Genomic DNA, 26,424 nt, shown 5'->3' on the forward strand with positions numbered 1-26,424 from the left:
ACACCTAGACCTTGTATCAAGGGGTCTAACCTGACTTACTGTAAAAAGGGTTCCAGGGCAAATATGAATAAGGTAGGTGAGAGGGGGCTGCCCTGCCTCGTGCCGTTACTTATATTAAACGGGGGAAATAGTTATTGATTTTAAGACGTGCATGTGGCGTCGCTTATAGGGAGAATATTGCTGAAATAAATTTAGAGGGGATATTGTAGTGCGTTAGAACATGCTCCATGTAGGTCCAATTGACCCGGTCGAAAGCCTTCTCGGCATCTGTGCCGATGAAGGCGAGCGGGATATTGTGGGTTTGGGCGTATTTAGCTGCATGGAGCAGCCTAAGGCAGTTGTCTCTGCCCTCCCTACCCTTGACAAAGCCAGATTGTTCGGGATTAATTAATTTTGTAATGTATTTTTCAAGACGCTTGGTTAAGATTTTGGCCCAGAGCTTCACATCAAAATTGATAAGGGAGATAGGGTGGTAGCTCCCACAGGATTCAGAATCTTTGTTTTCCTTATATACTAGGGTGATGTGAGCTTCCTGTGCTTGTCTTGGCTGGGGGGCACCATGCAATAATGAATTAAAGAGTTCAGTTAGTTTAGGTAAAAGGGCAGACTTGAAAGTCTTGTAGTAAATGAGAGGCAGTCCATCAGGGCCAGGGCTTTTACCTGGCAGGGCAGAGTTTATGAGTTCTTCTACTTCTTGGGCAGTAATAGGGGTCAGGAGATCTATCGACTCCTCCTCGTTTATTTTAGGAAGGTTAAGCCCTTTAAGGAAGGAGTCGATCTGTGCCTTAAAGTCTAGGGTAGACTCTGGAGAGAGGGGGTCCCGAAGGTTATATAAGCTAGAGTAAAAACTTTAAAATTCCCTAGCAATTTCGGGTGTGGAGGAGACCCTTTGACCCTCTGTAGTCTTGATAGATTTTATAAGATTTCTTGTGCGGGCCTTCTTAATAAGTGCAGACGTATATTTGCTCCCCTTGTTACCCTGTGCATAGTTGACATGCCTGAGGTATAGGTATTTTTTGTTATATTTGGACTCAAGAATGAGTTTAAGTTCTCTTCTACGGGATGCTAATTCCTCAGAGGAGGGCTTACTTAAAGGGGTTGTCCCGCGCCGAAACGGGTTTTTTTTTTTTTCAACCCCCCCCCCCGTTCGGCGCGAGACAACCCCGATGCAGGGAGGTAAAGAAAGCTCACCGGAGCGCTTACCTGAATCCCCGCGCTCCGGTGACTTCTCTACTCACCGCTGAAGATGGCCTCTTCCTCCGTGGACCGCAGCTCTTCTGTGCGGTCCATTGCCGATTCCAGCCTCCTGATTGGCTGGAATCGGCACGTGACGGGGCGGAGCTACACGGAGCTACACGGAGCCCCATAGAAGACTGCAGAAGACCCGGACTGCGCAAGCGCGGCTAATTTGGCCATCGGAGGGCGAAAATTAGTCGGCACCATGGAGACGAGGACGCCAGCAACGGAACAGGTAAGTATAAAACTTTTTATAACTTCTGCATGGCTCATAATTAATGCACAATGTACATTACAAAGTGCATTATTATGGCCATGCAGAAGTGTACAGACCCACTTGCTGCCTCGGGACAACCCCTTTAAGGTTTGTTTTGAGGCGCGTTCGAGCTTGGAGATTTGAGCAAGTTTATTGTCAATGTCTAATTGTTGTTTTTTCTTTACTCTAGCGCCTGTTGCCATCAAAAGCCCTCTCATGAAGGCCTTATGGGCCTATCGGCCACCGTTTTCATGGCCGGCCAATATACGCTACCATCTGATGCATCGGATTCCAATGCATCAGATCACACAGACGTATTCCTGCAGTGTAAAAGGGCACGGCCAGCAAATATAGCGCCGTGCGCTTTTACGCCGGGCAGGAAAGATAGTCCTGGAACTATGTTTCTGGCCGGAATACGTCGGCCGCTGCATAGACTCCTATGGGAGCCAATGACAGCGGCCAGAGAAGGGAGGTGGGAGGGAGTTTAGCAGCGTGACTGCTAAACTCCCTCCCATTTCTCTCCTCCGCCCTCCTCCCCTCTGGCTGTTTGCAATGGGAGGGGGCCGGACAGGGGCGGAACTAAACTCTGCCCCATCCTGCCCCTTCCCATTGCTGGCTGCGGACAAGGGGAGGCAGGAGCTTAGCTTTGCCACCTACCTACCCCCTCCGATTGCAAAGCTGCAAAGCTAAGCTGTCTCTCCCCACCCTACGGTATTGCAACCTCGGCGTATATGCACCAGGCCTGTGCCATCTGAACGGGCGCACAAACGTTATATACGTGCGCTGGCAGGCGCACATAAAGACGCACACACCCGTGTGAATCCAGCCTTATCGTTATGTATTTTTCTGATTAAAAAAATGTATTTTGAGTGCTGTTATAATAAGTGAATGACTGTCTGTTTACACGGAATGATAAAAATGCAGAAACTGAACGACAAACAAGAAGTGAAAGACTTCTCATTCATTGTTCAGTCGCTGCATGCATTTACACTGAACGATAGTCTTTCGGGTTCTCGCTGTATCACGGGCATCGGAGGGATAATCATTCCGTGTAAATACAGCTTTTCATTGTCATCCTATCTGTGATGATAATGAGATGACTGTTGTAAAATTTTCTCAGCATAGGAAGTGTCAGACTGTTCTTAGGGCCCTTTTACACGGAATTATTATCGTACAAAAAAATCATTGGATCGTGCAGATTTAAATGATAATCGTTCAGCGTAAATACAGCCCATAATTCAACGACAAAGGATAATTAATTCGCTTCTAGTTCGTTGTTCGTTTCATGCAGGCATACAAATCACTGCTCACTCGTTTCGTGTAAATTGCGATTGTTCAGTTATTCACAATCATTAGTACAGTGAATGTGAACAATGGAGCGATCTAGCAAACAAAATTTCTGCAATGTATCTACCTGCATATTGTTTTTAATATATATAGATTGTGACATCAAAAAAGAAATCAACAAAAATTCTTAAAAAATATGTTTAACATGAAAACTTGATTTATCCAGCAGGTCATTTTGTGATGACACATTCCCTTAAAGGTCAAATTCAAATCCAGCCTCCTAACCTTGTAGTCCCAATAATTGTATATTCTAGACAGAAGATGTGGCTTTCTCTGCTTCTCTTGCTCTCCATCTCCATGACTGTCACTTCTAAAGATGACGAAATGAAGGAAGATCATTGTGACAGTAATTTGGAAGGCGTTGACATAGCCAAGGCCAATATGCACTTTGCTGTCTCACTTTATAAATTCATATCTTCTAAGACAGCAAGAGCCCCACCCAACATCTTCATCTCACCAATCTGCATCTATACCACACTTGCCATGTTGGGTCTTGGGGCAAGATCCTCAACTCAGCTTCAGATTTTGAACACCATGAGTTTAAATGCCACCCAAGTTAACAAAACCCTGAAGGACGACTTTAAGAACTTTCTTACAAAACTTAGAACAGAACAAAGAGACATAGAGTTCAGATTTTCCAACTGGCTCTTCTTAGAGAAATCCAAAACCCCTGAAACCCAATACCAGCAAGATCTGGCCAACTACTACAACATCTCCATTCAGAGCATTGACTTTAGAGAAAAACAGAATGCAGAGCAAAAGATCAATGAGAAAGTAAGCAGCCGAACAGATGGCAAAATAGAAGACTTGGTTAGCAACCTGGAAAATCAGACAGTGATGGTTCTACTGGACTATGCAAGCTTCAATGGTAAGTCACACAGTGGTAACTGAAGCACCTGCATCCCAATGCAAAATCAATATTAGGGTCCCTAGTAGAGATGAGCGAGCACTAGAGATGAGCGAACGTACTCGTCCGAGCTTGATATTCGTGCGAATATTAGGGTGTTCGGGATGCTCGTTACTCGTAACGAGTACCACACAGTGTTCCGGTTACTTTCAGTTTCCTCTCTGAGACGTTAGCGCGCTTTTCTGGCCAATTGAAAGACAGGGAAGGCATTACAACTTCCCCCTGTGACGTTCAAGCCCTATACCACCCCCCTGCTGTGAGTGGCTGGGGAGATCTGATGTCACCCGAGTATAAAAATCGGCCACTCCCGCGGCTCGCCACACATGCCTTGTGACTTAGCTGAGGGAAAGTACTATCGTGCTGGAGCTGCTGTAGGGAGAGCGTTAGGAGTTAGTGTAGGCTTCAAGAACCCCAACGGCCCTTCTTAGGGCCACATCTACTAGTGTGCAGTACTGTGTAAGCACAGTATTTTTATTTTTTTTCCAAAATCGGATCTGCAGAGCATTGCGCCCTGCAATAGGGACAGAAGTGGGGGTTAGGCAGGGAGAGTGTTAGGAGTTAGTGTAGGCTTCAAGAACCCCAACGGTCCTTTCTAGGGCCACATCTATCCGTGTGCAGTACTGTCCAGGCTGCTGTTAGCAGTGTTGCATATTTTTTTTTTTTCTCAAAACCGGCTGTGCAGAGCATTGCACCCGGCATTAATACTACAGGGATAGAATTGTGTAGGCAGGGCCAGAAGACATACATTATTCATTGAATACACGCAGTGTGGGTGTTCCTTGTAAAAAGCAGGGAAAAAATTCTATTTGGCCTGCCTCTTACAGTACTCAGGGCTCTGTGTACGTGTGTGCTGTGCGCTGAACGTTCAGAAAAAATCAGACGCAGTCAGCTACGTTTTACCGCAGGCGTGCGGCAATTTTTTTCCTGCATGGGAAATCCCTGATCTGCTGTAGGTAGCGAATTACTTTGCATCACTGCAGTTCTGGGACAAATTGGCAGGGCCACAACACAGTTATTAAACTTAGTATTCATTGAATACACGCAGTGTGGGTGTTCCTTGTAAAAAGCAGGGAAAAAATTCTATTTGGCCTGCAGGCTTGCGCCAATTTATTTCCTGGCTGTGAAATCACTGGTAATACAGCATGCTGAGGGGTAGGGGTAGGGCTAGAGGACGTGGACGCGGCCGAGGACGCGTAGGCCCAAGTGAGGGTGTGGGCACAGGCCGAGCTCCTGATCCAGGTGTGTCGCAGCCGACTGCTGCGCGATTAGGAGAGAGGCACGTTTCTGGCGTCCCCACATTCATAGCACAATTAATGGGTCCACGCGGGAGACCTTTATTAGAAAATGAGCAGTGTGAGCAGGTCCTGTCCTGGATGGCAGAAAGTGCTTCCAGCAAGCTATCATCCACCCAGAGTTCTGCGCCGTCCAGTGCTGCAAATCCGAATCCTCTGTCTGCTGCTCCTCCTTCCTCCCAGCCTCCTCACTCCACTACAATGACACATGCTCAGGAGCGGGAAGACTCTCAGGAACTGTTCTCGGGCCCCTGCTCAGATTGGGCAGCAGTGGTTCCTCTCCCACCAGAGGAGTTTATCGTCACTGATGCCCAACCATTGGAAAGTTCCCGGGGTCCGGGGGATGAGGCTGGGGACTTCTGCCAACTGTCTCAAGACCTTTCAGTGGGTGAGGAGGACGATGACGATGAGACACAGTTGTCTTGCAGTGAGGTAGTAGTAAGGGCAGTAAGTGCAAGGGAGGAGCGCACAGAGGATTCGGAGGAAGAGCAGCTGGACGATGAGGTGACTGACCCCACCTGGTGTGCAACGCCTACTCAGGACAGGTCTTCAGAGGGGGAGGCAGCAGCAGGGCAGGTTGCAAGAGGCAGTGCGGTGTCCAGGGGTAGAGGCAGGGCCAGACTGAATAATCCACCAACTGTTTCCCAAAGCGCCCCCTCGCGCCATGCCACCCTGCAGAGGCCGAGGTGCTCAAAGGTCTGGCAGTTTTTCACTGAGAGTGCAGACGACCGACGAACAGTGGTGTGCAACCTTTGTCGCGCCAAGATCAGCCGGGGAGCCACCACCAACAGCCTCACCACCACCAGCATGCGCAGACATATGATGGCCAAGCACCCCACAAGGTGGGACGAAGGCCGTTCACCGCCTCCGGTTTGCACCGCTGCCTCTCCCCCTGTGCCCCAACCTGCCACTGAGATACAACCCCCCTCTCAGGACACAGGCACAACCGTCTCATGGCCTGCACCCACACCCTCACCTCCGCTGTCCTCGGCCCCATCCACCAATGTCTTGCACCGCACAGTCCAGCAAGTGTTGGAGCGCAAGCGCAAGTACGCCGCCACGCACCCGCACGCTCAATCGTTAACCGTCCACATCACCAAATTTATCAGCCTTGAGATGCTGCCGTATAGGGTTGTGGAAACGGAGGCTTTCAAAGCTATGATGGCGGCGGCGGCCCCGCGCTACTCAGTTCCCAGTCGCCACTACTTTTCCCGATGTGCCGTCCCAGCCCTGCACGACCACGTCTCCCGCAACATTGTACGCGCCCTCACCAATGCGGTTAGTGGCAAGGTCCACTTAACTACGGACACGTGGACAAGCACAGGCGGGCAGGGCCACTACATCTCCCTGACGGCACATTGGGTGAATTTAGTGGAGGCTGGGACAGAGTCAGAGCCTGGGACCGCTCACGTCCTACCCACCCCCAGAATTGCGGGCCCCAGCTCGGTGGTGGTATGTTCGGCGGTGTATGCTTCGTCCACTAAAGCACCCTCCTCCTCCTCCTCAACCTCTGTCTCGCAATCTAGATGTGTCAGCAGCAGGACGTCGCCAGCAGTCGGTGTCGCGCGGCGTGGCAGCACAGCGGTGGGCAAGCGTCAGCAGGCCGTGCTGAAACTACTCAGCTTAGGAGATAGGAGGCACACGGCCCACGAACTGCTGCAGGGTCTGACAGAGCAGACCGACTGTTGGCTTGCGCCGCTGAGCCTCCAACCAGGCATGGTCGTGTGTGACAACGGCCGTAACCTGGTGGCGGCTCTGCAGCTCGGCAGCCTCACGCACGTGCCATGCCTGGCCTATGTCTTTAATTTGGTGGTTCAGCGCTTTCTGAAAAGCTACCCACGCTTGTCAGACCTGCTCGTAAAGGTGCGCCGGCTCTGCGCACATTTCCGCAAGTCCCACACGGACGCTGCCACCCTGCGCACCCTGCAACATCGCTTTAATCTGCCAGTGCACCGACTGCTGTGCGACGTGCCCACACGGTGGAACTCTACGCTCCACATGTTGGCCAGGCTCTATGAGCAGCGTAGAGCTATAGTGGAATACCAACTCCAACATGGGCGGCGCAGTGGGAGTCAGCCTCCTCAATTCTTTTCAGAACAGTGGGCCTGGTTGGCAGACATCTGCCAGGTCCTTGGAAACTTTGAGCAGTCTACCCAGGTGGTGAGCGGCGATGCTGCAATCATTAGCGTCACCATTCCTCTGCTATGCATCTTGAGAAGTTCCCTGCAAACCATAAAGGCAGCCGCTTTGCACTCGGAAACGGAGGCGGGGGAAGACAGTATGTCGCTGGATAGTCAGAGCACCCTCCTGTCTATATCTCAGCGCATTCAGGAGGAGGAGGAGCATGAGGAGGATGAGGAGGAGGGGGAAGAGACAGCTTGGCCCACTGCTGACGGTGCCCCTGCTGCTTGCCTGTCATCCTTTCAGCGTGTATGGCCTGAGGAGGATGAGGAGGAGGAGGAGGAGGAGGATCCTGAAAGTGATCTTCCTAGTGAAGACAGCCATGTGTTGCGTACGGGTACCCTGGCACAAATGGCTGACTTCATGTTAGGATGCCTTTCTCGTGACCCTCGCGTTGCACGCATTCTGGCCACTACGGATTACTGGGTGTACACACTGCTCGACCCACGCTATAAGGAGAACCTTCCCAGTCTCATTCCCGAAGAGGAAAGGGGTTCGAGAGTGTTGCTATACCACAGGACCTTGGCGGACAAGCTGATGGTAAAATTCCCATCCGACAGCGCTAGTGGCCGAAGGCGCAGTTCCGAGGGCCAGGTAGCAGGGGAGGTGCGGAGATCGAGCAGCATGTACAGCCCAGGCAGTGCAACAGTCTTTAAGGGCCGGGATAGCTTTATGGCTCCCCACCAAGACTGTGTCACCGCTCCCCAGTCAAGGCTGAGTCGGCGGGAGCACTGTAAAAGGATGGTGAGGGAGTACGTAGCGGATCACACGACCGTCCTCCGTGACGCCTCTGCCACCTACAACTACTGGGTGTCGAAGCTGGACACGTGGCCTGAACTCGCGCTGTATGCCCTGGAGGTGCTTGCTTGTCCTGCGGCTAGCGTCTTGTCGGAGAGGGTGTTTAGTGCGGCTGGGGGAATCATCACAGATAAGCGTACCCGCCTGTCAACCGACAGTGCCGACAGGCTAACACTCATCAAGATGAACAAAGCCTGGATTTCCCCAGACTTCTCTTCTCCACCAGCGGACAGCAGCGATACCTAAGCAATACGTAGGCTGCACCCGCGGATGGAAGCATCGTTCTCTCTCACCATCCAAAACGGGGACATTTCTGCTTCATCAATCTGTGTCTAATATTCCTCCTCCTCCTCCTGCTCCTCCTCCTGAAACCTCACGTAATCATGCTGAACGGGCAATTTTTCTTAGGGCCACAAGGCTCACTCATCTAATTTTTCTAAACAATTTTTATATGTTTCAATGCTCTTAAAAGCGTTGAAACTTTAACTTGAACCAATTTTTCGTTAAACTGGGCTGCCTCCAGGCCTAGTTACCACTTAAGCCACATTAACCAAAGCGATTAATGGGTTTCACCTGCCATCTTGGTTGGGCATGGCCAATTTTTCAGAGGTACATTAGTACTGTTGGTACACCAATTTTTTGGGGCCCTCATCTACAGTGTAATCATAGCAATTTGTATGTTCTTCGCCTGCACTCATGGTACAGAAGTGTGTGTGGGGTTGGCCTACACTTTAGCTACATAAATGTAACTTGGGCCTTGGCTATACTGCAGCTACTGAAATGGAACTAAGACTGCGCTCCCACTATACTGCTGCTTCGGAATTGTTACTGGGGCCTGTCTTGAGTGCTACTATTACTGACATGGAACGAAGACTGCGCTCCCGCTATACTGCTGCTTCGGAATTGTTACTGGGGCCTGTCTTGAGTGCTACTATTACTGACATGGAACGAAGACTGCGCTCCCGCTATACTGCTGCTTCGGAATTGTTACTGGGGCCTGTCTTGAGTGCTACTATTGCTGACATGGAACGAAAACTGCGCTCCCACTATACTGCTGCTTCGGAATTGTTACTGGGGCCTGTCTTGAGTGCTACTATTACTGACATGGAACGAAGACTGCGCTCCCGCTATACTGCTGCTTCGGAATTGTTACTGGGGCCTGTCTTGAGTGCTACTATTGCTGACATGGAACGAAGACTGCGCTCCCGCTATAATGCTGCTAGTGATATGTTAGTGGGGCCTGTCCTAATGCTACGGCTGAAATGTTACGAATTCTGGGCTCTGCCTATACCACTGCTAATGGTATGTCTCTGGGGTGTGGAAACAGAGGCTTCCCAAAGACATGATGGCGGCGAGGCCATTTCCCACCAACGCGGTTACTGTTAAGCTGCATATAACCACGGACACGTGGAGAGGACACGTAGTGCCTCAAAAACATCCCCCTCCTCCTCCAACAGGGAAAACATTCTTGGCAAATGCCTTTGCATTGGTTCGTCTGGTGCCAGTCCAAGAATTTCACCTTTACCGACACTACAAGAGAGCCCCCCCGCCATCCCCCCGCCACGGCCCACTTAATCCTGGCCACATTCCGAAAACCAACAAAATAAAACCGCGCTACTAGGTCCGCAGTCACCACCACATTACCACCAACGCGGTTACTGTTAAGGTGCATATAACCACGGACATGTGGAGAGGACACGTAGTGCCTCAAAAACATCCCCCCGCCACGGCCCACTTAATCCTGGCCACATTCCGAAAACCAACAAAATAAAACCGCGCTACTAGGTCCGCAGTCACCACCACATTACCACCAACGCGGTTACTGTTAAGGTACATATTACCAGTCTGACTGGGGCATGCAGACACCTTGACAGAATGAATAGTGTGTGGCACATAGGTTCCCCATTGCTATGCCCACGTGTGCAGCTCCTGATGGCGGTGGCACAGGATTCTATTTCTCATTGCTTCTGTACAGCATTGTGGGCTATCGCCCCGCCCCTTTTAAAGAGGGTCGCTGCCTAGCCGTGCCAACCCCTCTGCAGTGTGTGCCTGCGGTTCCTCCTCATGGCAGACGCACTTCTAAATAGACATGAGGGTGGTGTGACATTAGGGCAGCTGAAGGCTGCGCAGGGACACTTTGGTGTGCGCTGTGGGGGGGAGGGTGGGCGTTTGGTCAGCATGTAACCCAGGAGAAGTGGCAGCGGAGTGTCATCCAGGCAGTGATTGTGCTTTGTTGTAGCTAGTGTGGTGCTTAGCAAAGGTATGCCATGCTAATGAGGGCTTTTCAGAAGTAAAAGTTTTTGGGAGGGGGGGGGGGGGCCCACTCTTGCCGCTATTGTGGCTTAATAGTGGGACCTGTGAACTTGACATGCAGCCCAACACGTAGCCCCTCGCCTGCCCTATCCGTTGCTGTGTCGTTCCCATCACTTTCTTGAATTGCCCAGATTTTCACACATGAAAACCTTAGCGAGCATCGGCGAAATACAAAAATGCTCGGGTCGCCCATTGACTTCAATGGGGTTTGTTATTCGAAATGAACCCTCGAGCATCGCGAAAAGTTCGTTCCGAGTAACGAGCACCCGAGCACTTTGGTGCTCGCTCATCTCTAGCGAGCACCAAAATGCTCGGGTGCTCGTTACTCGAGACGAACTTTTCGCGATGCTCGAGGGTTCGTTTCGAATAACAAACCCCATTGAAGTCAATGGGCGACCCGAGCATTTTTGTATATCGCCGATGCTCGCTAAGGTTTTCATTTGTGAAAATCTGGGCAATTCAAGAAAGTGATGGGAACGACACAGCAACGGATAGGGCAGGCGAGGGGCTACATGTTGGGCTGCATCTCAAGTTCCCAGGTCCCACTATTAAGCCACAATAGCGGCAAGAGTGGGCCCCCCCCCAACAACTTTTACTTCTGAAAAGCCCTCATTAGCAATGGATACCTTAGCTAAGCACCACACTACCTCCAACAAAGCACAATCATTGCCTGCATGACACTCCGCTGCCACTTCTCCTGGGTTACATGCTGACCAATCCCCCCGCACGACCCAGTGTCCACAGCGCACACCAAATTGTCCCTGCGCAGCCTTCAGCTGCCCTCATGCCACGCCACACTCATGTCTATTTATAAATGCGTCTGCCAGAGAAACCGCAGGCACACACTGCAGAGGGTTGGCACGGCTAGGCAGCGACCCTCTTTAAAAGGGGCGGGGCGATAGTCCACAATGCTGTACAGAAGCAATGAGAAATCCAATCCTGTGCCACCTCCATCTGGAGCTGCACACGTGGGCATAGTAATGGGGAACCTATGTGCCACACACTATTCATTCTGTCAAGGTGTCTGCATGCCCCAGTCAGACCGCGTTTTTTTATAAATAGTCACAGGCAGGTACAACTCCGCAATGGGAATTCCGTGTGCACCCACAGCATGGGTAGCTCCCTGGAACCCACCGGCGGTACATAAATATGTCCCATTGCAGTGCCCATCACAGCTGAGGTAATAATGTCATGTTTAATGCAGGTGGGCTTCGGCCCACACTGCATGCCCCAGTCAGACTGGGGTTCTTTAGAAGTGGACACAGATGCATTTACAACTCCCTGTGGACCCACAGCATGGGTGGGTGCCAGGAAGCCACCGGCGGTACATAAAAATATCCCATTGCATTGCCCATCACAACTGAGGTAATAATGTCATGTTTAATGCAGGTGGGCTTCGGCCCACACTGCATGCCCCAGTCAGACTGGGGTTCTTTAGAAGTGGACACAGATGCATTTACAACTCCCTGTGGACCCACAGCATGGGTGGGTGCCAGGAAGCCACCGGCGGTACATAAAAATATCCCATTGCATTGCCCATCACAGCTGAGGTAATAATGTCATGTTTAATGCAGGTGGGCTTCGGCCCACACTGCATGCCCCAGTCAGACTGGGGTTCTTTAGAAGTGGACACAGATGCATTTACAACTCCCTGTGGACCCACAGCATGGGTGGGTGCCAGGAAGCCACCGGCGGTACATAAATACATCCCATTGCAGTGCCCAACACAGCTGATGTAACGTTAGCTGTAATGCAGGTGGGCTAAAAATTAATTTGATTACACTGTAGGCGAGGGTCCCCAAAAATTGGTGTATCAACAGTACTAATGTACCTCTGAAAAATTGCCCATGCCCAACCGAGAGGGCAGGTGAAACCCATTAATCATTTTGGTTAATGTGGCTTAATTGGTATCTAGGCCTGGAGGCAGCCCAGTTAAAATAAAAATTGGTTGAGGTGAAAGTTTCAACGCTTTAATCAGCATTGAAACGTATAAAAATTGTTTAGAAAAATTATATGACTGAGCCTTGTGGGCCTAAGAAAAATTGCCCGTTCAGCGTGATTATGTAAGGTTTCAGGAGGAGGAGCAGGAGGAGGAGGAGGAATATTATACACAGATTGATGAAGCGAAAAGTCCCCGTTTTTGATGGGGATACAGAACGATGCTTCCATCCGCGGGTGCAGCCTACGTATTGCTTAGGTATAGCTGCTGTCCGCTGGTGGAGAAGAGAAGTCTGGGGAAATCCAAGCTTTGTTCATCTTGATGAGTGTTAGCCTGTCGGCACTGTCGGTTGACAGGCGGGTACGCTTATCTGTGATGATTCCCCCAGCCGCACTAAACACCCTCTCTGACAAGACGCTAGCCGCAGGACAAGCAAGCACCTCCAGGGCATACAGCGCGAGTTCAGGCCACGTGTCCAGCTTCGACACCCAGTAGTTGTAGGGGGCAGAGGCGTCAGGGAGGACGGTCGTGCGATCGGCTACGTACTCCCTCACCATCCTTTTACAGTGCTCCCGCCGACTCAGCCGTGACTGGGGAGCGGTGACACAGTCTTGCTGGGGAGCCATAAAGCAGTCAAGGGCCTTAAAGAGTGTTGCCCTGCCTGTGCTGTACATGCTGCCTGATCTCCGCACCTCCCCTGCTACCTGGCCCTCGGAACTGCGCCTTCGGCCACTAGCGCTGTCGTATGGGAATTTTACCATCAGTTTGTCCGCCAGGGTCCTGTGGTATAGCAACACTCTTGAACCCCTTTCCTCTTCGGGTATGAGAGGGGAAAGGTTCTCTTTATACCGTGGGTCGAGCAGTGTGTACACCCAGTAATCCGTAGTGGCCAGAATGCGTGTAACACAAGGGTCACGAGAAAGGCATCCTAACATGAAGTCAGCCATGTGTGCCAGGGTACCTGTACGCAACACATGACTGTCCTCACTAGGAAGATCACTTTCAGGATCCTCCTCCTCCTCAGGCCATACACGCTGAAAGGATGACAGGCCAGCAGCATGTGACAAGGGGTGACAAATTCTTGAGAGTAATTAAAGACAATTACCTGAACCAACTTGTGCAGGAACCAACTAGAGGGAGGGCCATTCTGGACCTAGTACTAACTAACAAACCGGACCGAATAAAGGGGGTACAGGTTGAGGGGCACTTGGGGAACAGTGACCACAATATAATCAACTTCCAGCTGTCATTCAATAAGAAGCCTTATCAGGGAGCGACAAAGAAACTAAACTTTAGTAAAGCAAAATTTGATGAGCTTAGAACTACTATCGGTAACATTAATTGGGACAACATCCTCAAAAATATCAGTACGGAGGAAAAATGGGAAAAGTTCAAAAGGATCCTAATCACCTCATGTGAGCAGTTCATTCCCTTTAAAAATAAAAGAAACTCAACTAAAAGGAAACCAATGTGGCTCGACAAGACGGTACGAGGGGCAATAAACGAAAAGAAGAAAGCATTCAAACTACTAAAGCAACAAGGCAGCGAAGAAGCGCTAAAATCGTACAGGGAAAAAAACAAAATATGCAAAGATACGATCAAAACTGCCAAGGAGGAAGCAGAAAGACTGATCGCCAAAGAGAGCAAAAACAACCCGAAGCTATTTTTCAACTACATTAACAGCAAAAGGATTTGCAGGGAGAGCACTGGCCCGCTAAAAAACAATGCAGGAGGAATCATTGATGATGACGAAGGGAAAGCAAATCTACTAAACAGTTTCTTCTCAAGTGTATTCACAAAAGAAAAGGAAATGCCACACGAGATACAGGGGAATAAAACGAACCCCTCACAAAATATCTCATACCTAACACAGGAGGAGGTGCGGAAGCGTCTAAAGAAAACTAAAATTGATAAATCACCGGGCCCAGATGGATTACACCCAAGGATACTAAAGGAACTAAGTGATGAGATAGCTAGGCCGCTATACCTAATATTTCTAGACACTATCAAGACCGGTATGGTACCATTGAATTGGCGCATTGCCAACGTGGTTCCAATTTACAAAAAAGGGAGCAAAAGTGAGCCTGGAAACTACAGGCCAGTAAGTCTCACTTCAGTAACGGGAAAAATTTTCGAGGGGATTCTGAGAGACGCCATCGATGAGTACCTCAAGGAAAACAAGGGAATAACTCCTCACCAGCATGGATTCATGAAGGGTCGCTCATGTCAGACAAATCTGATCAGTTTCTAAGATGAAGTAAGCTCTAAGCTGGACCAGGGAGAATCTATTGATCTTGTATATCTGGACTTCTCTAAAGCCTTTGACACCGTGCCACATAATAGGCTAATATACAAAATGAGGCAGCTCGGACTGGGCGTAAACGTGTGTAAGTGGGTAAAAAATTGGCTCAATGATAGAAAGCAGAGGGTGGTAATAAATGGTGCGTACTCTGATTGGACCATAGTCGTTAGCGGGGTGCCACAGGGTTCAGTTTTGGGCCCCACTCTGTTCAACATATTTATCAATGACCTGGTAGAGGGGCTGCACAGCAAAATATCAATATTTGCAGATGACACAAAATTATACAATATAATTAATACAACGGAGGACAATGTGCGGCTACAAACGGACCTGGACAAGCTGGGGGCTTGGGGAGAAAAATGGCAAATGAAGTTCAATGTTGAAAAATGTAAGACTATGCACATGGGCAGGAGAAACGGATGTCACCAATATTCACTTATTGGGGTACCACTAGGGAAAAGTGATATGGAAAAGGATCTGGGGGTATTAGTGGATAATAGACTAAACTGGAGTAACCAATGCCAGTCAGCTGCTGCAAAGGCAAATAAAGTCTTGGGGTGCATTAAAAGAGGTATAGGGGTGAGGGACGAGAACATCATCCTCCCATTATATAAGGCACTTGTCAGGCCTCACATGGAATACTGCGTACAATTCTGGACACCGGTGCTCAGGAGGGATGTTGCGGTACTGGAGGGGGTTCAAAGAAGGGCAACTAAACTAATACATGGAATGAAGGGACTGGAATACCCAGAGAGATTATCCAAATTGGGTCTATTTACTCTAGAAAAAAGAAGGTTAAGAGGGGACCAAATAACTATGTATAAGTACATGAGGGGACAACACATGGATCTCTCCCGCGATCTGTTTACACCCAGGACCACGACGGTAACAAGAGGACATCCGCTACGATTAGAGGAAAGTAGGTTTCATCACCAACATAGAAGGGGATTCTTTACTGTAAGAGCAGTGAGACTATGGAACTCTCTACCGGAGGAAGTGGTGATGGCAAAATCCACAGAGGCGTTTAAAAGGGGACTTGATGTCTTTCTGGAGAAGAAGGATATTACAGGATATAAATATTAGGTGAAGTGTCAATCCGGGTATATAGGCAGGTAGGAACTATTAGGGGTTGATCCAGGGAACAGTCTGATTGCCATTAGGGAGTCGGGAAGGAAGTTTTCCCCCAAAAGGGCTAATTGGTTTCTGGCCTTGGGGTTTTTTGCCTTCCTCTGGATCAACAAAGTAGGATAGACAGGCTGGACTAGATGGACAATGTCTTCATTCAGTCTTACATACTATGTTACTATGTTACTATGTGTACCCTCACCAGTGCGCCAAGCTGTCTCTTCCCCCTCCTCCCCATCTTCCTCCTCCTCCTCCTCCTCCTCCTCACCGCGCTGAGATATAGACAGGAGGGTGCTCTGACTATCCAGCGACATACTGTCTTCCCCCGTCTCTGTTTCCGAGCGCAAAGCGTCTGCCTTTATGCTTTGCAGGGAACTTCTCAGGAGGCATAGCAGAGGAATGGTGACGCTAATGATTGCAGCATCGCCGCTCACCACCTGGGCAGACTCCTCAAACTTTCCAAGGACCTGGCAGATGTCTGCCAACCAGGCCCACTCTTCTGAAAATAATTGAGGAGGCTGACTCCCACTGCGCCGCCCATGTTGGAGTTGGTATTCCACTATAGCTCTACGCTGCTCATAGAGCCTGGCCAACATGTGCAGCGTAGAGTTCCACCGTGTGGGCACGTCGCACAGCAGTCGGTGCACTGGCAGATTAAAGCGATGTTGCAGGGTGCGCAGGGTGGCAGCGTCCATGTGGGACTTGCGGAAATGTGCGCAGAGCCGGCGCACCTTTCCGAGCAGGTCTGACAAGCTTGGGTAGCTTTTCAGAAAGCGCTGAACCACCAAATTAAAGACGTGGGCCAGGCATGGCACGTGCGTTAGGCTGCCGAGCTGCAGAGCCGCCACCAGGTTACGGCCGTTGTCACACACGACCATGCCTGGTTGGAGGCTCAGCGGCGCAAGCCAGCGGTCGGTCTGCTCTGTCAGACCCTGCAGCAGTTCGTGGGCCGTGTGCCTCTTATCTCCTAAGCTGAGTAGTTTCAGCACGGCCTGCTGACGCTTGCCCACCGCTGTGCTGCCACGACGCGCGACACCAACTGCTGGCGACGTGCTGCTGCTGACACATCTTGGTTGCGAGACAGAGGTTGCGTTGGAGCAGGAGGAGGAGGAGGGTGCTTTAGTGGAGGAAGCATACACCGCCGCAGATACCACCACCGAGCTGGGGCCCACAATTCTGGGGGTGGGTAGGACGTGAGCGGTCCCAGGCTCTGACTCTGTCCCAGCCTTCACTAAATTCACCCAATGTGCCGTCAGGGAGATATAGTGGCCCTGCCCGCCTGTGCTTATCCACGTGTCCGTTGTTAAGTGGACCTTGGCAGTAACCGCGTTGGTGAGGGCGCGTACAATGTTGCGGGAGACGTGGTCGTGCAGGGCTGGGACGGCACATCGGGAAAAATAGTGGCGACTGGGAACTGAGTAGCGCGGGGCCGCCGCCACCATCATACTTTTGAAGGACTCCGTTTCCACAACCCTATACGGCAGCATCTCCAGGCTGATAAATTTGGCTACGTGCACGTTTAACGCTTGAGCGTGCGGGTGCGTGGCGGTGTACTTGCGCTTGCGCTCAAACACTTGCGCTAGCGACGGCTGGACGGTGCGCTGAGAGACATTGGTGGATGGGGCCGAGGACAGCGGAGGTGAGGGTGTGGGTGCAGGCCAGGAGACGGTAGTGCCTGTGTCCTCAGAGCGGGGTTGGATCTCAGTGGCAGGTTGGGGCACAGGGGGAGAGGCAGCGGTGCAAACCGGAGGCGGTGAACCGCCTTCGTCCCACCTTGTGGGGTGCTTGGCCATCATATGTCTGCGCATGCAGGTCGTCTGCACTCTCAGTGAAAAACTGCCAGACCTTTGAGCACCTCGGCCTCTGCAGGGTGGCATGGCGCGAGGAGGCGCTTTGGGAAACAGTTGGTGGATTATTCAGTCTGGCCCTGCCTCTACCCCTGGACACCGCACTGCCTCTTGCAACCTGCCGTGCTGCTGTCCTTGCCTCCCCCTCTGAAGACCTGTCCTCAGTAGGCGTAGCAAACCAGGTGGGGTCAGTCACCTCATTGTCCTGCTGCTCTTCCTCAGAATCCTCGGTGCACTCCTCCCTCGGACTTAAAGGAGATGTCCCGCGCCGAAACGGGTTTTTTTTTTTTTCAACCCCCCCCCCGTTCGGCGCGAGACAACCCCGATGCAGGGAGGTAAAGAAAGCTCACCGGAGCGCTTACCTGAATCCCCGCGCTCCGGTGACTTCTCTACTCACCGCTGAAGATGGCCTCTTCCTCCGTGGACCGCAGCTCTTCTGTGCGGTCCACTGCCGATTCCAGCCTCCTGATTGGCTGGAATCGGCACGTGACGGGGCGGAGCTACACGGAGCTACACGGAGCCCCATAGAAGACTGCAGAAGACCCGGACTGCGCAAGCGCGGCTAATTTGGCCATCGGAGGGCGAAAATTAGTCGGCACCATGGAGACGAGGACGCCAGCAACGGAACAGGTAAGTATAAAACTTTTTATAACTTCTGCATGGCTCATAATTAATGCACAATGTACATTACAAAGTGCATTATTATGGCCATGCAGAAGTGTACAGACCCACTTGCTGCCTCGGGACAACCCCTTTAATGCCCTTACTATTACCTCACTGATAGACAACTATGTCTCATCGTCATCAGCCTCCTCACCCACTGAAAGGTATTGAGACAGTTGCCGGAAGTCCCCAGCCTCATCCCCCGGACCCCGGGAACTTTGCAATGGTTGGGCATCAGTCACTATAAACTCCTCTGGTGGGAGAGGAACCACTGCTGCCCAATCTGAGCAGGGGCCCGAGAACAGTTCCTGGGAGTCTGCCCGCTCCTCAGAATGTCTCATTTTCATGGAGTGAGGAGGCTGGGAGGAAGGAGGAGCAGCAGCCAGAGGATTCTGAGTTGCAGCAGTGGATGGCGCAGAACTGTGGGTGGACGATAGGTTGCTGGAAGCACTTTCTGCCATCCACGACAGGACCTGCTCACACTGCTCATTTTCTAATAAAGGTCTACCGCGTGGACCCATTAAATGTGCTATGAATGTGGGGACGCCAGAAACGTGCCTCTCTCCTAATCCCGCAGCAGTCTGCTGCGATACACCTGGATCAGGAGCTCGGCCTGTGCCCACACCCGGACTAGGGCCTCCGCGTCCTCGGCCGCGCCCACGTCCTCTAGGCCTACCCCTACCCCTCAGCATGTTGTATTACCAGTAATGTAGAAACAGAACACTGTAATTAAATGTGCCGCTTATTGGCCTGTGGTTGGAGGCTGACTTCGCTTACGGAATGCCAGGAAATAATTTGGCGCACGCCTGCTGTAACACTTAGCTGGCTGCGTATTTATTTGTAGAACTACTACACCCAGCACACACGGACCCAGAACACTGAGCACAGTGACAGGCAGGCCAAATTGATTTTTTGTCCAATATTTTTTAGAAAAGGCCCACTGCCTATATTCAATCAATAATATATGTCTTCTGTCCCTGGAGTGTGTCACAGAACTGCAGAGTGTTGCACTGTTATTAACTGCAACAGAGCGGTGATTTCAGAGCCAGGAAATAATTTGGCGCACGCCTGCTGTAACACTTAGCTGGCTGCGTATTTATTTGTAGAACTACTACACCCAGCACACACGGACCCAGAACACTGAGCACAGTGACAGGCAGGCCAAATAGATTTTTTGCCCAATATTTTTTAGAAAAGGCCCACTGCGTATATTCAATCAATAATATATGTCTTCTGTCACTGCCTCCACAATTCTGTCCCTGGAGTATTACTGCAGGGCGCAATGCTCTGCACGGCCGATATACCAAAAAAAAAAAAATGTGCAACACTGCAAAAAGCAGCCTCCACACTACTGCACACGGTTAGATGTGGCCCTAAGAAGGACCGTTGGGGTTCTTGAAGCCTACAATAACTCCTAACGCTCTCCCTGCCTCCACACTTCTGCCCCTGGAGTATTACTGCAGGGCGCAATGCTCTGCACGGCCGATATACCATATACCAAAAATAAAAATAAAAATTGTGCAACACTGCAAAAAACAGCCTCCACACTACTGCACACAGTTAGATGTGGCCCTAAGAAGGACCGTTGGGGTTCTTGAAGCCTACACTAACTCCTAACACTCTCCCTACAGCAGCTCCAACACGATAGCACTGTCCCTCAGCTATGTCACAACGCATCTGAGGCGAGCCGCGGGAGGGGCCGATTTTTATACTCGGGTGACACCTGATCTTCCCAGCCACTCACTGCAGGGGGGTGGTATAGGGCTTGAACGTCACAGGGGGAAGTTGTAATGTCTTTCAATTGGCCAGAAAAGCGCGCTAACGTCTCAGAGATGAAAGTGAAAGTAACTCGAACATCGCGTGGTGCTCGCCTCTAGTAACGAGCATCTCGAACACGCTAATACTCGAACGAGTATCAAGCTCGGACGAGTACGTTCGCTCATCTCTAGACCCTAGCTTCCATGTTACATTTATAACACTGGTATCTTCATAGTATACACACAGCTGCAACTGCTACCTCTGTATCCCCTATAGTTATAACCCTGAAAGACCACTTATAGCACTGTACATGTCCTGTCCCCAGGGGCTATTACTGTGGATGATCCATTATATGAGTTCAGTAATAGATAACCATAGATATTTGCAGGATATACCCAGTATTGCAGGGTGGACACCAATACTGGGGCCCCTATTCAAGAACTTAAAGGGGTTGTCCCGCGCCGAAACGGGTTTTTTTTTTTTCAACCCCCCCCCCCCCCCCCCGTTCGGCGCGAGACAACCCCGATGCAGGGACCTAAAGAAAGCTTACCGGAGCGCTTACCTGAATCCCCGCGCTCCGGTGACTTCTATACTTACCGGTGAAGATGGCCGCCGGGATCCTCTTCCTCCGTGGACCGCAGCTCTTCTGTGCGGTCCATTGCCGATTCCAGCCTCCTGATTGGCTGGAATCGGCACGTGACGGGGTGGAGCTACACGGAGCCGGCATCCTGCACGAGAGGCTCCATTGAAGAAAGCAGAAGACCCGGACTGCGCAAGCGCGGCTAATTTGGCCATCAGAGGCCGAAAATTAGTCCGAAACCATGGAGACGAGGACGCCAGCAACGGAGCAGGTAAGTATAAAACTTTTTATAACTTCTGTATGGCTCATAATTAATGCACAATGTATATTACAAAGTGCATTAATATGGCCATACAGAAGTGTATAGACCCACTTGCTGCCGCGGGACAACCCCTTTAATATTGACCGAATGGGTATATCTTTCCAAGGTTCACTTTTATCTTTCTGTGGGTATCTAAAGAACCTGGTTGTACTTCAGGTGTGTAGCAAGGTGACTGAGTCAAGACTTAGATTAACTGTAGTGTTGTAGATGCTACGTCTGCATCATGAAGTGAAGGTATGGTAGAAGAGAATCAGACAGTCAAAGCATGTAAAGTTTTTACAAGGATGTGCCAGTTTCTGTACTGAAGGATAAATAAGAGAAAAAGGCAAGAGAATGTAAGTAAATTGTGGTCAAATTAGAGAAAAGGTGACTTGCAGAGGTTAGATAGGGAATGGGTGTGGGTAATGATGCCGTTCTCTACCTCATCCCCTTTTATCTCACCAGCAAAATGGGAAAGTTCTTTCACCTTACAAGGGACAGAACATGGGCATTTCAAAGTGAACTCGGAAAAAACAGCCCAGGTCCAAATGATGCATCGAGTGGGTTTATACAAGACCTTCAAGGACCATGCACTTGGTTGTGCTGTGGTTGAGGTCCCATATATGGATCAGCTAGTTCTGCTTCTGATTGTGCCAAAAAAAGGAAATCTCGATGAATTACAAAACAAGCTATCTGTGCAGCTCATAGACTGGTATCTATCCAAGGCACGGACCAGGTGAGTGACCACATTTCCAAGCACAAGGTGAGTGTTCCATTTTTGCCCTTTAAATTATACTGTATTATCATGCAACTACTATGTTTAATTTTTCATGCTTAGTCTGCTGGATCTTTACATCCCCAAGATAACTCTTGAACAAAAAACAAATGTGCAGAACGCTTTACTCAGCATGGGGATGATTGAAGCATTTAGTGACACTGCAGAACTATCTGGAATCTCAAAGCAATCAAGACTGAAAGTGTCCAAAGTAAGTTGTAGAACTAAGAAGTGTTATACTGTACAAGTGCAAAAGAATTACAGTAGTGATATCTTTGTCCAAAGGGGGTAGAATTATAATGGTTAGATTTGCACAGTATACACAGTAGGGGCAGTATTATAGTAGTTATATTCTTGTACATAGGGACAGTATTATAGTAGTTATATTCTTGTACATGGGGGTAGTATTATAGTAGTTATATTCTTGTACATAGAGGGCAGTATTATAGTAGTTATATTCTTGGACATAGGAGGCAGTATTATAGTAGTTATATTCCTGTACATAGGGGGCAGTATTATAGTAGATATATTCTTGTACATAGGAGGCAGTATTATAGTAGTTATATTCTTGTATATAGGAACGGTATTATAGTAGTTATATTCTTGTACATAGGAGGCAGTATTATAGTAGTTATATTGTTGTACATAGGAGGCAGTATTATAGTAGTTATATTCTTGTACATAGGGGGCAGTATTATAGTAGTTATATTCTTGTACATAGGAGGCAGTATTATAGTGGTTATATTCTTGTACATAAGATGACATTATTATAGTAGTTATTTTCTTGTACATAGGGGGCAGTGTTATAGTAGTTATATTCTTGTACATAAGAGGACAGTATTATAGTAGTTATATTCTTGTACATAGAAGGCAGTATTATAGGAGTTATTTTATTGTACTCAGGAGCCAGCATTATAGTGGTAATATTCTTGTACATAGCAGGCAGTATTATAATAGTTTAATTCTTGTACATACGAGGCAGTAGTACAGTAGTTATATTCTTGTACATAGGGGGCAGTATTATTGTAGTAATATTCCTTTATATAGGGGGCAGTAGTACAGTAGTTATATTATTGTACATAGGGGGCTGTACCAGTACTACAGTAGTTATATTCTTGTATATATGTTGGCAGTATTATAGTAGTTATATTCTTGTGCATAGTGGGCAGTATTCTAGTAGTTATATTCTCGTACATAGGAGGCAGTATTAATTATATTCTTGTACATAGGGGGGCAATATTATATGAGTTATATTCTTGTACATAAGGGCAGTATTGTATGTAGGGGCAATATTATTGTAGTTATATTCTTGTACATATTGGAAGTATTATAATTGTTATATATTTGTACATAGGGGGAAGAATTATAGTAATTATATTCTTGTACATAGGGGGGGAGTATTAAATTAGTTATATTTTTGTATATACGGGGCAGTATTATAGTAATTATGTTCTTGTACATAGGAGCAGTATTATAGTAGTTATATTCTTGTACATAGGGGGCAGTATTATAGTAGTTATATTCTTGTACATAGGAGGCAGTATTATAGTAGTTATATTCTTGTACATAGGGGGCAGTATTATAGTAGTTATCTTCTTGTACATAGGAGAAGTGTTATAGTTAGTTATATTCTTGTACATAGGGGGCAGTATTATAGTGGTTATATTTTTGGACCTAGGGGTAGTACTATTGTAGTTATATTATGGCACATAGTGGTCAGTATTATAGCAGTTATATTCTTGCACATAGGAGGTAGTATTATAATAGTTATATTCTTGTACATAGGGGGCAGTATTACAGTAGTTATATTCTTGTACATAGAGGGCAGTATTATAGTAGTTATATTCTTGTACATAGGGGACAGTATTATAGTACTTATATTCTTGTACATAGGAGACAGTATTATAGTAGTTATATTCTTGTACATAGGGGGCAGTATTATAGTAGTTATATTCTTGTACATAGGGGGCAGTATTATAGTAGTTATATTCTTGTACATAGGGGGCAGTATTATAGTAGTTATATTCTTGTACATAGTGCTAATATTATAGTAGTTATATTCTTGTACATAGAAGGCAGTATGATAGTTATAGTCTTGCACTTAGAGGGAGGTATATATATTGGTCAGTTACTTGACTCTTGTTTCTATCTCTAGATTTACCACAAGACTCTAATTAAGATTGCTGAAAATGGGACAAAATCCAGTGGGGCTGATGTTATACAAGGTGTTACCCTTCCCAGGGCTTTAAAGATGAAAATTGATCAACCATTTCTTGCCTTGGTTTACAGCAAAACTGTGAAGACCCTTCTGTTAATAGGGAGAGTTATGGATCCATCACAGAATTAACTTCTCCATATAATGTAAATGTTTCTACAGTAGAGGAAAAGGCTGATTTATTTCCTGCAAAATAAAGTGTTTTCTTGTACTGTTGTTTATTTTGTGTGCCACTTTTATTCTTCACTAATTGACAGTTTATAAAGTCAGTGAACCAGAAGCATTGTTAGGTTTTCACATAGCAGGCATTTGAATTGCAATGTTCAGAAATCATTCATTTAATCCTGACACATGTTTAATGCTAAGGGTAAATCTATGGAGGGCTACCCAACTCAAACACTAATTTATTCATTAAAAGAATAATCAATGTACGTATTTGTCCATTTTGAAGCTTCAGTCTCCTTCACAGTTCTCTCCATTTGAAGCAATGCATTTGTCCAAACTTTTTTTTCTGCCCAAAGCATTTTTTAAACTCTTCACTATTGATGTCTTTTAATACTTGTTCCATTTTTTGTTTCACCTCAACATCAGTAAAATGGAGTCTCATTTAACCCAAGGAAATGAAAAAAAGCTGCACAGAGTGAGATCAGGTGATTACAGAAGGTGAGGCAAGAGCATCATGCCATTTTTCGTCAAAAATTGCTTAACACTCAGCACTCTGTGAGCAGGTGCGTTGTCATGAAGGAAGAACCAGTCACCTGTTTGCCACAAATCGTGTACATCATGACGTTTCACCTTGTTTGAAACAGGAGAACCATTCGTAAACTTGAGTTTTACTCATGGCAGCTATTGGCTCTTAGCAGAACAACCATATGCGCTGCTTTTTTTCCCCAAAAGTAAACTAAATTTCACAGCTGCACATTGTTTGTATGAATTGGCCATCACAAAATAGGTGAAAAGCTGAACAACTTGTTGCAAAACAATTCACTGAAGCCGAATGCAACCTTACCCAACAGCATTGGCTGGCGACCGCCTCAGAAGGGTTACGCAGACACTCATCTAGCAACAGAAGCCTGTACTAGTAGTCCACCAGAGAAAGATTCCTGTTTCTTTTGGGTACCCCCTCATGTGCCATGGAAATAACGGCCATGAGCTGCGATAGTGTAGAAACCATACTATACCAGTATAGTATATAAAAGCTCAGATGTTAACTTAAAGGGGTTGTCTCGCGAAATCAAGTGGGGTTATACACTTCTGTATGGCCATATTAATGCACTTTGTAATATACATCGTGCATTAATTATGAGCCATACAGAAGTTATTCACTTACCTGCTCCGTTTCTAGCGTCCTCGTCTCCATGGTTCCGTCTAAATTCGCTGGCGGCTTGCTTTTTTAGACGCGCTTGCGCAGTCCGGTCTTCTGCTCTGAGCACGAGCCGCTTCAGTGTGCTCGCCGCTACAGCTCTTCTGCGCATGCGCAGACGAGCTGTATCTTCTCGGGAGCGCGCTGGAGCGGCCATTCTGCTACCATCCTCTGTTAGAGGAAGGTGCAGAAACTGGAGCCGCCCAGCCGAGAAGCCCAGCCCAGCAGTCCAGCAGAGCCGCCCAGCCCAGCCGCCCAGGTAAGTGATGGGTGACGGACTGATGGGGGTGACGCGTGACTGACTGCCGCTGTGGCCCCGAAGCCTACCGCTGGGCCCCGGAGCCTACCGCTGGGCCCCGGGGCCTACCACTGGGGAGCCGGGGCCTACCGCTGGGCCCCGGGGCCTACCGCTGGGGAGCCGGGGCCTACCGCTGGGGCGCCGGGGCCTACCGCTGGGCCCCGGAGCCTACCGCTGGGCCCCGGGGCCTACCGCTGGGCCCTGGGGCCTACCGCTGGGGAGCCTGGGCCTACCGCTGGGCCCCGGGGCCTACCGCTGGGGAGCCTGGACCTACCGCTGGGCCCCGGAGCTTACGGCTGGGCCCCAGGGCCTACCGCTGGGGAGCCAGGGCCTACCGCTGGGCCCCGGAGCCTACCGCTGGCCCCGGGGCCTACCGCTGGGGAGCCGGGGGCTAGCGCGGGGAAGCCGGGGGTAGCGTGGGGAAGCCGGGGGCTAGCGCGGGGAGCCAGGGGCTAGCGCCGGTTACCTGCTGCCTGGCGGTGGGTGACTGGTCGGCCGCGTTCAATCCCGGGGTCCAGTCGGCAGCTGCGGGGCGTCTGGTTGTCAGGGAGACACAGCTGGTAGCGTCTCGGGAGCGCGCACGTCGGGCTACAGCAAGCAACGGGAAAAGAGCCGGCGGCCATCTTGGGGAAACTTTTTATAAGTTGCTGAAACGCTGGAACTGTAAGTACAAACAAGCTAGAAAAGTCATTTACAGGGGGGCTTAGTAATGTTTGCTTAATTAGGGGGACTGGGCAAAAAAAAAATTTTACTGCTTCCTCTAGACAACCCCTTTAAGTTAGATTTATTATAAAGTCCAATACAATGGGTGTTGCATGAATTTATATGTATAGAGATGGCTTTAGGCAAGCAGAATTTTCTCCAACCATAGAATTCACAGACAGATAAGCGTATTGGGGAGGTAAACTGCACTACAATTCAGTATGAC

At 48.9% G+C, this 26,424-nt stretch overlaps 1 protein-coding gene across 1 annotated transcript in view; it reads left to right on the forward strand.

Moving 5' to 3' along the window:
• The first annotated feature begins 2,543 nt into the window (after window positions 1–2,543).
• LOC136571762 (uncharacterized) overlaps window positions 2,544–26,424 on the forward strand; it is a 41,536-nt gene continuing 17,655 nt past the window's right edge. Inside the window, exons 1-4 of the mRNA XM_066572391.1 lie at window positions 2,544–3,707; window positions 21,311–21,581; window positions 21,684–21,831; window positions 23,776–23,964. Coding sequence (XP_066428488.1) covers window positions 3,020–3,707; window positions 21,311–21,581; window positions 21,684–21,831; window positions 23,776–23,964 — 1,296 coding nt within the window. The 5' untranslated portion in view covers window positions 2,544–3,019. The remainder of the gene's footprint in view (window positions 3,708–21,310; window positions 21,582–21,683; window positions 21,832–23,775; window positions 23,965–26,424) is intronic.

The sequence above is a fragment of the Eleutherodactylus coqui genome, chromosome 6, assembly GCF_035609145.1.
Source record: "Eleutherodactylus coqui strain aEleCoq1 chromosome 6, aEleCoq1.hap1, whole genome shotgun sequence".
NCBI classification, from domain to species: domain Eukaryota; kingdom Metazoa; phylum Chordata; class Amphibia; order Anura; family Eleutherodactylidae; genus Eleutherodactylus; species Eleutherodactylus coqui.